At 42.0% G+C, this 10,878-nt stretch overlaps 1 protein-coding gene across 1 annotated transcript; it reads left to right on the plus strand.

The window, feature by feature from the left end:
• The first annotated feature begins 5,589 nt into the window (after nucleotides 1-5,589).
• LOC142256842 (nicotinamide N-methyltransferase-like) lies at nucleotides 5,590-10,162 on the plus strand. The gene is made up of 3 exons (XM_075328770.1): nucleotides 5,590-5,761; nucleotides 7,288-7,495; nucleotides 8,378-10,162. The coding sequence occupies exons 1-3, from the start codon at nucleotides 5,611-5,613 to the stop codon at nucleotides 8,817-8,819; spliced, it is 801 nt and encodes a 266-aa protein (XP_075184885.1). The 5' UTR covers nucleotides 5,590-5,610; the 3' UTR covers nucleotides 8,820-10,162.
• The last annotated feature ends 716 nt before the right edge of the window (nucleotides 10,163-10,878 follow it).

A 10,878-nucleotide genomic window follows, 5' to 3' on the forward strand; every position in this document is an offset into this window, starting at 1 on the left:
TGTTCCAATTTAAGCCAAAATAACACTTGTCTTTCTTTCAAATCATTACAACTTGCTGTAATACAAAGGCTGCAGTCACCTCCACTGACCCCTCCTCTCTCCAAAGAGCTGCGCTGTTGTAACACCCGGTGTCTGCCTCTTCACCCTCCACCCCCCTTCTCCTTCACAGAACAAAGACAACAGCTGCGTCTGTGGGCATTCCAACCCCCAGCCCTGCTTTCTAACACACACAAACTTTCCTCTTAGTTAATCCCCCCCTTGCCTGCATTTTTTCACTATCAACCCCCCTGCTTCCTTTGTCTAAGACACTGCAGACACAGCGCGTAATACAATTCCCGCGCTCAATCCCTGTCTACCTCCCTTTTTCCTTTGTTCACAGCGAAGAAGAAGAAAAAAAAAAAAAAAACTACAGGCAATTAACTCTTTGAAAACTAGATCAGAGCGTAGAATCTACAAGCTATCTATGAAGCTAAAAACACCGTTCACAATTAGCAATAAAGAAAACAAACGATCAGATCGTATGACCCACGGACCCTATGACGCTATGGGGTCTGGGTCCGTCTCTTTGTTCTTAGACTACCGGCGAAAGATTCAAGCCCGCTAAGGGTCAATAGCGTCAACCCCTTACTCAGTTCAGGGATCAGACCGTTCGCCACAAGTCTCCGAAACCGCAGGCAAATCTCATATACATTATATATGACACTTACCTGCGATTTTGAGTGATCAGCTCCTGTTTCGGTGGCCTGTGGGTACTAGGAAACGATCCCTCGGATCCGAGATAGAAGTTCGGCCAATCTTTCTTACGGTATCTCAGCAGTGCCTCCAGTTGTTAAGGATTTTGGGATACAATTGATCCCTCGATCTGATCGTTGTTCCAAATTAAAATGTCGTTTGTGCACGGCGAAAAAGAATGATAATTAATTGGAAATCAATTAAAACTCTTCCTCTCACGACCAAGGCTGAGGCAAGACTGAAAATCTTTATTCTCGGACACTTAAACCACGAAGTAAAAGGGGTGTAAACAAAAGTTTTAGTCCAATCAAGTATCGTAGGTCAGGGCTTCATGACGTAGAGAAATCTGCATATTCTCCGTTGATTGGTCAGTCTAGGCTCCAGGAATTTCTCTTTGTCCATCTGTCTTGGGTGTAAACCAGGAAATGGTGGCCATATTCAAGCTATACATATATATATATTCTAGTATATACTGAGGTTAAGGAAAATACACTGAATATGCAATATACTTATATAAACGTGTTAGTAAAAGAATAAAAGAGAACAAAGACATGCATAGATATGTGTGTTAGTTTACATCTTACTAAACTATATACCTGAGTCTATGAAATGGCTGAATTAAGTATTTATGGATAGTCAATTCTTTATCCTCAACAGTAACATCCCGCCCACCTCCTTCCTTCCTCATTGCCGGTGGACGCAGGTAAGGAGATGTTCGTCGTTCCTGCGGTGTCACACATAGCGATGTATGATGCCGCAGGAACGACGAACAGCAGCGATATTAAGGAAATGAGCGACATGTCAACGATCACCGTTTTTAACGATTTTGCGATCGTTGATCGTCGCTCCTTGGTGTCACACACTGCGATGTCGCTACCGGTGCCGGATGTGCGTCACTAACGACGTGACCCCGACGATATATCGGTAGCAATTTCGCAGTGTGTAAAGCACCCTTTAGAGTGCAGCTGTATATGTTTTGTAGTTATATTGTGTTTTCAGCTAGCACCTGTTCACACCTTGATGTGTGGGTCAGTCTTTTTGATATATTTATAGTGTATTTCTTTCTGATTGAGCACTCTGTCTTGTAACCAGGCTGTGTTCATTCCCCTTTATAGCATGATGCTAGCTGCCCAGACATATAGGTTTTTAACCCAGATAGAGGCATTTGAGTTAGGTTCTAGGTATATAGAGATATACCTTCAGTGGTGATCAAGCTTACATGTATTGGCCAATACATAACCTAAATATTTATTTTCTTTAAATATTCCTTTACCATTACTGCAATGCCAGAGTTCACTTATTCAATGTTAGCCTTTTAGAGTGCAGCTGTATATGTTTTGTAGTTATATTGTGTTTTCAGCTAGCACTTGTTCAAACCTTGGATGTGTAGGTCAGTTTTTTTTGTTATATTTATAGTGCATTTCTTTCTGATTGCGCACTCTGCCCTATAACCAGGCTGTGTTCATTCCCTTTTATAGCAGGATCCTAGCTGCCCAGACATGTAGGTTTTTAACCCATATAGGGGCATTTGAGTTAGATTCTAGATATATAGAGACAGGGCTCACATGCATTGGCCAATACATAAGCTAAATATCTCTTTTTTTCAAATATTCCTTTATCAGTAATGCAATACCAGAGTTCCCTTATCCATTGTTAGCATTCTAGAGTGTAGCTGTATATGTTTTGTAGTTATATTTTTTTTCAGCTAGCACTTGTTCACACCTTGGATTTAAAGGTCAGTCTTTTTGATATATTTATAGTGCATTTCTTTCTAATTGAGCACTCTGCCTTGTAACCAGGTTGTGTTCATTCCCCTTTATAGCAGAATCCTAGCTGCCCAGACTTGGAGGTTTTTAACCCATTTAGAGGCATTTGAGTTAAGTTCTAGGTATATAGAGATATACCTTCCGTGGTGACCGGGCTCACATGCATTGGCCAATACATAAGCTAAATAGCTCTCTCTTTTTAAAATATTCCTATAGCAGTAATGCAGTACCAGCGTTCACTTATTCAATGTTAGCCTTTTAGAGTGCAGCTGTATGTGTTTTGTAGTTATATTGTGTGTTCAGCTAGCACCTGTTCACACCTTGGATGTGTGCATCAGTCTTTTTGATATACTTTTAAATGCAAGCAGATAATTGGATGTTCAGGTCCTTAGATGACCATTGATTGCTCAAAAATTTGTTTTTTTTACAGGTGTGTTTGGAACTAGCATGCTCAAAAAATCAGATGGAAAATTGCTGCGAAAACTTTCAAAAGAAACAAAATAATTTTTATATAAAAGCCACTTACTGTATCAGGCTTTTTTTGAGCATCTTTGAAGCTCTTCCAGTTTTCCAAAAATGCCTAGTGGTAAAAAAGAGTAAAAAGAAACTTCTTCCCATTTCCAGAATGCTCCATTTTTTTTAAAATAGGAGTCAACATGAAGACAAAATAAACATGTACCCATAATGTACCCCAAAAGATGCTATAAAAAGATGCTCAAAAGATGTCACCCAAAAAACCATTCCACAGAAATGATACAAAAATAGTGGTGATTTTTTTAAGGCATTTCTGCTCTAGATAGAACCTCATCAGGTGGAAAAAAACAAACCTTGTGTTCATATACCCTAAGGGGCACCGGATATATAAAATTATGTCCAGTTTCATACTTTTGTTGTTATACCTTAACTTTAATAATGCGTGAAGTGCAATGACGTTGCATTCTTTCACCTTTTTAAATTCTAATGCCGGCGTCACACGGTATGATCTATCGTGCGATCGCACGAGCGATTGTACCCGCCCCCGTCGTTTGTGCGTCACAGGCAATTAGTTGCCCGTGGTGCACAAAGTCGGTAACCTTCGTCACATGCACTTACCTCCCGGACGACGTCGCTGTGGGCGGCGAACATCCACTTCCTGAAGGGGGAGGGACGTTCGGCGTCACAGAGATGTCACACTGCGGCCGGCCAATAGAAACAGAGGGGCGGAGATGAGCAGGACGTAACAACCCGCCCACCTCCTTCCATCCGCATTGCCCGCGGGACGCAGGTAAGCTGTGTTCGTTGTTCCCGGGGTGTCACATGGAGTAATTTGTGCTGCCACGGAAACGATGAACAACCGGCGCGCAGAAGGAGGACCAACATTTTAAAAATGAACGACGTGTCAACGAACAACGATAAGGTGAGTATTTTTGCTCGTTCACAGTCATTCGGAGGTGTCACACGGTACGATATGTCAAACGATGCCGGATGTGCGTCAGTAACGACGTGACCCCGACGACATATCGCTCGATATATCATTCTGCGTGACGCCGGCATTAGGATATCCTTTAGGCTCAGGCTTTAGACAGTGATATTTTAAGTTGTCTGCATGATTTTGATGACTCGTTTCATCTTCGATACAACCTGCGACTGCGTTGTGTTTGGATGAAAGCTGAACCCCATTATATTCAACCGTCAACTGACCTTATTATTTATATAGTTGTGCTAAATTGTTACATTTTCTAAAAGCATTGCTAAAGTTGATTTCTGTAACACGGTTATTTCTTGTTCTATCACACCTATCTAACAATGTCCCCTTTATGATTCAACCCATGAGAATATTTTTCCTGGATTTGCTCGTTTTTGTGAGCGTCAATGAATATAAGCCCCTCATGATCAGTGAGCTCATTTTTCACCTTCCTCTCATGGACCTCACAATCATCAATAATGAGACCTTCATCAACCAGAGCTTGCCTCACAAACCTCTCATCATACTTGAGGACATTGAACATCTTTTCACCAACCATAAAATAGGTCATATATACAACCCCAACTAACATCCGATGTCCTCTGGGTTTAAGCAGCTCCAAGATCTTCTTGAGATTTCTCCTGTAGTCATCTCCATCTTGGATGGTGGTTTCCAGGAAACTTACACTGAGTACAGAGTCCGTTTGGGGTAAGATCTCCGAATCTGCAACATTTTCTTTAGTGAGATCCCATCTCATGACATGATTGCTTAGGTGGATTTCGGACTTGCGTCTTGGCTCAGACATTAATCACTAAAGCAAAAATACAAGAAATGTCACTTGATAAATACAAGTCCAAAATTCTAAAGTCTACGTATTGAAGGTTCTCAATCCTATTGGGCATGCTAACATGAATGCGCAGCATCAGAAGCATGGTCACGCTCACCTCTCTGCTGCCACCACGCCCAACACTGGATTTCAGCTCAATGCGCATGATCCTCAGACTTCCGGTCATGCACACTATGAAGCCAGGTGTGTGTATTCTGGCTTCAAACTGGTGGTACACATGACCGAAAGTCCGGATATCATTCACACTTTATTAGTCTCTTTTTCCCCCCTTTTGTGCATGTGCTTTAGATTTCCTCACCTTGGTTTTCCATATACCTCTTGCACACTTTCTCTCTCCTCGTTAGCTGTGCGGAGCAGCCTCATCTTTGGTTCGTCAGGAGGTACGAGAAACCCCTCGGCGTCCTTTTAGAGAACCAGGTCCGAAATGGTGTTTTAAGTTGTGCACCTATTCTAATCTGTACAGGAACCAGTAGGGTGTGGGTACAGATTTTCTGTGTTGCAATCTTTATTTTTTACGTTACCCGTGTATGAGAGGCTAACATGCATAGCATTGCATCAGTGTGTGCACATGCATTTTTGAGTGAATCTGCAAATTAAAATTTTCCTCAGATTTGCTCATTTCTATCCATTATCAATAAACGAAATGTTTTTTTAAGAGTATTTGTTTTTTGTGTGACTATTAAAATACAGTACTTGATCCCATGACTGACTCATGATGGCTCATGACATTCTTACACAGTTTGTAAAGTGATTGAGATTCTATAAAAACCTGGAGCACCGATGTAGAATCAAACACCTCATCTGTGATACAAAAATAAGCGATGGATCCAAGAAAACATAAGCTTTATCATGAATGTGGCTTTGATTCTAGACAACATCTAGAGCACTACATGTCCGATAAACCAGAAATGGTCTTTGAAGAGGATTTCTTGATATTTCCTATCAAGAATCTCAGAAAAGCTTTCATGGAGGGTATGTATTTTTTACATTTTAATTGTTTTTATTTTTCATACTGTATTAATCAATTGACATTATTTTAACAATAGTATCTAAAGATCGAAGTCACATTGCTTTATAAAACACTCACAATCCATTACAGCTCATGAGGACAGAAGAGGAGAGAGGAGAAGAAATGTTTCTTGACCTCATCTACCTGATTTAAAATGTAGAAAGTTTTAAATATTTGGCCAAAGTGGGCAAATCTTACTTCTTGGGCTGTGAAAGATCCAGGCGGCAACCAAGCTTCCCCACTCCTTTAGTTGATTGGAATGGAGCAGCTTGGTTGCCTCCTTGCATCTTGCACAGCCCAAGAAGTAAGATTTGCCCACTTTGGCCAAATATTTAAAACCTTTTACATTTTAAATCAATTAGATGAGGTCAATAAACATTTCTTCTCTGTCCTTTTCTCTCCTCATGAGTTGCAAGGGATTGTTGAGGGCTTTGTAAAGCAATGTGACTTTAATTGAGCAAAGCTGCAGTATGATGAATATTGGGGTCTAGTAAAGTATTTTTTTCTCCCTCAATAATCTCTAGAAACTTGGAAGTCTAATTGGCCGTGAATGAGATTAATAGTAATAATTATAATTTTATTTTCCAAATCTGTGTTTAGGAAAATTTATTTCAGGACATTTGGTAAACTCGATACCCCATATACTGTAACTTTTGAAGATAAGTTGTTATTTTCTTTTGGTAAACAAATGGTTCTATAGTTTTCTGAAAGTCACCATATTTTTCAGATTATAAAATGCACTTTTGCTCCCAAAAATTAGGGAGGAAAATGGGGAGTGTGTCTTATAAACCAAATGTAGCTTACCAGGGGATGGTGGAGCGGGTCACGGGAGGCAGGGGAGGTGCTGCAGGCTGTGTGCTGTTTTGTAGGTAGTGTGGATGCTCATGTCGGGCTGTGCTCACTGCAGGGGCCATCCTGAAAATGTCGGCTGTGCGGGCTCCAAATAATGGCACCCGGAGTTGGCGCGCTCTCAGCTTAAGATCTCATCTACACACGCGCCGACTCAAGTCCATTGATCTCCAAGCTGCGGACTTAAGGAAAATAGTGCCCGGAAGTGGCATGTATGCAGATGAGATCTCGGCTCGTCCCATGCACAGACTCTGGGTGCTATTTTTTTGAAGCCCTCACAACTGACAGTTTCTGGATGCTCCTGCCTAATAACGCCAGCAGCGAGCATTGGGGACAACTGGCGAACTACCTGCAGCATCGCCCTACTCCAGCATCTGCCCTGCCTCCTGTGACCTCTCTCCGCCACCGCTGTGCCCCCCCCTTCCCGGTAAGACACCACCAGATTGTAAGACGGACCCCATATATTTTTTTTTACCTTTTTTCCCCCTAAATTTGGAGTGTGTCTTATAATGTAGTGCATCTTATAAAACAAAAAATATGGTAACTTGATATGAACAATTGTTGTAAGTTTTTCCACAATATCTATGAGGGTTTTACACATCTGATCTTCTTCAATATTTGGATTTTTTTCCCCCGGCAGGTCATATTGAAGGAGATGTCTTGATTGATCTCACGATTGGATCCATGATTCATCATCTGTATTCAGCCTGTGACTTCTTCAAACACATCATAGTGCTAAAAGTCAGAGACCGATGTATCATGGAGCTAAAGAGATGGGTGGACTCACGTACCGGAGCATTTAGTTGGGGCCATGCTGCAAAAATTCATGTAGACATAGAAGGAAAAAGGTGATGTATGTGTTGAAATATTAGGGGAAAGCCACTGTCAGCTTATAACATCTAAGCAAGATCAAATTCCAAAAATTAGAAATCAATATTCTCACCAATAGTGCATTGTATAATAGTGGGCTTTGTCATGACTCTCTCATGGCTCTACTTGTTCAGAGCCACTCTATGTGTTTCTTTTTTCCTCCTGTCAGTTCCCTCTGGGGGTTAGGTCATATGGGTGAGCCTATTATGTCCAGCCTTGTTCCTGGGGTCATGTTGGTTTTTATGGGAGTTGTTTCTCTCTGAACTCTGCCAGTAATAGTTCTTGGTCTGCAGCGTGTGCAACTGGTTCCTGTGAGTTTGCTATGATTGAGTCCCGCTATCCAGTACTCTCTCCCTGACCTCCAAACCTCCTGTCTCATCTGACCTTCCTGTGTTCCTGACCCTGGTTCTGTTCCATATCCCTACCTCCGTTTCCTGCTCATACTTACTTATCCTCCTGGCCTCCAACCTCGGTTTGTTTTTTGACTATGGTTGTGCTTCCTTTCGGCTCCTGACGTGACCTCCTGGTTTCTGTCCCCCTGCTTCCACGTGACTTTGGCTTGCTTACTCCTTTGTACAGACACGATATCTCAGCATAGACCTTGGCTTGATCGACTATCCCTGCGCTTGTGCTAGTGACTTCTAGTGGGCTTCTGTCTTACTGCACTTCGGAGCTCTTCATCTTTCTTGAGTCCGTGCACCCTCTAGTGGCAGCTTGACAGGCACTTAAAGGAACATAGTACATCAGCCTTTGTTGAATTTAATTGTTTTCCTCTGTGCTGAAAGCCCAAAATTCAGCATTGAACTTTTATGCCCCTTAATAATTGTCATTGTTAAACAATAATTTTTCAAATTTTTCAGTGACAAGTTACATGAGAAAGAAGAAAAAATGAAATCAGCAATAGAGCATGTTGTTAAATGTCACCTCGGGAAAGACAATATGTTGGATCCAATCGACTTACCACCAGCAGATTGTATCATCAGTGCTTGGCTCCTGGATGTTATCAGCAAAGACCAAGATGACTACATGAGATATATCAAGAAGTTCTCAAAGTTGTTGAAACCTGGAGGACACATTATATTACTTGGGTCTGTAGATGCAACATATTTCACAGTTGGGAAGGACAAGCTCCATATTTTTAGCTATAATGAAGAGATGGCCAGGAACGCTCTAGTAAGAGCAGGTTTTGTTGTTGATTGCTGTGAAGTTATGAAGAGAACGGTTGAGAGTGACCTTTCTGACTATAAGGGTGTTATATTCATTTCAGCTCATAAGGAGATGTCGGAAGAGCCACAAGTTTAATCTCATGTCAAGAATGTCAAAGTAAGGCGGGCTTTACACGTTGCAACACCACTACCGATATATCGCCGGGGTCACATCGTTAGTTATGCACATCCGGCGCCAGTAGCAACATCGCAATGTGTAAATCCTAAGTGCGACGATGAACGAGCAAAAAAGCGTAAAAAATCGCTGATCTGTGTCATGTCGTTCATTTCCATAATGTCGTTACTGCTGCAGATACGATGTTGTTTGTCGTTCCTGCAGCAACACACATCGCTGTGTGTGAAATCGCAGGAACGACAAACATCTCCTTACCTGTGTCCACCGGCAATGCGGAAGGAAGGAGGTGGGCGGGATGTTATGTCCCGCTCATCTCCGCCCCTCCGCTTCTATTGGCCGTCCGCTTAGTGACCTCGCGGTGATATCGCTGTGACGCCGAACGCACCTCCCCCTTGAAGGAGGGATTGTTCAGCGGTCACAGCGACGTCGTCGACCAGGTATGTGCATGTGACGCTGCCGTAGCGATAATGCTCGATACAGCAGCAAGCACCAGATTTCGCATGTACGACGGGGGCAGGTGCTATCGCGCTCGACATCGCTAGCAATTGCTAGCGATGTCGCAGCATGTAAAACCCGCCTTACACTTTAAAGCAGTAGATCGGTGTCTCTCAACTCCAGTCCTCAAGACCCACCAACCAGATCATGTTCTCAGGTTTTCCTCAATAGTAAGGAATCAACATTAAGGAAATCCTGAAAAACTGATTGAGAAAAACCTGAAAACATGATCTGTTGGTGGGTCTTAAGGACTTGAGTTGAGAAACACTGAAGTAGATAATATCTGTAATTCCTCTAGGGTCTTATTTATCAAGTGATTGTATAGACCATTATATTTTTTTGCTTAATTCATGTGTAGTGAATGATACAAACAAATAAAAATATGATCTGCTCATCTCTAGCTATGACGTGAAGATAATAGTAAACATGCGACTGATGGCTTCTTCAGTTTGGATTGGATGCCAGTAGATGTGTCGGCACCAGGTTGCCGTTGTGTAAAAGTACCAATATCAAACTAACCTTTGAAGATTCCTGAAATGCCATTCATTGTGGATTATGTGACACCTAAAGCTACCGTACCGTCGGTGACCTTGTTTCAGGAGGTCGGATCATTTTCTTCAGACTAGAGCTTCACCAAACTTTGGTGTTCACTGCGAAAACAAATGATGTTCCAATTTTCTTGATGCTTCATCCTTCCAAAGTAAAAACACAACACATGCTCCCAAGGTCGGCAGCTGCCTCCATGTTCCCCTAGAGATGTAGGACCGTCCAATTTTAAAAAAGAAGGCGTGAGGTTGTAGTTCTAGAATAAAGACTTCATTTTAAACCTTGAGTGTCAAACTGAATATTATTATTATTATTAATATTGATTTATAGAGCACCATTAATTCCATGGTGCTGTACATGAGAAGAAGTAACATACAAAATACATATAGAAGTTAGGATAAACAGACTGGTACAGAGGGAAGAGGCCCCTGCCCTTGTGGGCTTACATTCAATAGGATATTGGGGAGGAGACAGTAGGTGGGGTGGTGGTGAGGCGGCAGCTCCAATGGTGATGAGGCAGCAGCTCTGGCGGTGGTGAGGCGGAAGCTCTGGCAGTGGTAAAGCAGTGGGGTCATTGGAGACTATAGGCATTGCATGGGTGAAAAACGCACTAAAACACAGGAAAGAGTTTACATGTGCATTTTTTTTAGCTCAAAAATGCAGCTAAAAAAAAAGTTGTGTGTGGAGAGCAAAAATGGAAAGTAAAAGACTTTGCTGGGGAAGCAAAGTCATGCAATTTTGAGCCCAAAAACACACAAAAATGTACTCGAAAAATGTGCAAAAACATCGCGAAAAACACTCAGTGCACACATAGCCTTAAGGATGGCTTGGAGGGAAACAAAAGTGTTAGTAGGGAGGCCACTAGAGTTGAGCGCGGTTCTAGGTTCGAGGTTCTCCAGTTCTAGGCTCGAGTGATTTTGGGGACTGTTCTAGTTCGAACTAGAACTCGAGCTTTTTGCAAAAGCTCGATAGTTCTAGA

Source organism: Anomaloglossus baeobatrachus, chromosome 11, assembly GCF_048569485.1.
Source record: "Anomaloglossus baeobatrachus isolate aAnoBae1 chromosome 11, aAnoBae1.hap1, whole genome shotgun sequence".
In the NCBI taxonomy this organism is placed as follows: domain Eukaryota; kingdom Metazoa; phylum Chordata; class Amphibia; order Anura; family Aromobatidae; genus Anomaloglossus; species Anomaloglossus baeobatrachus.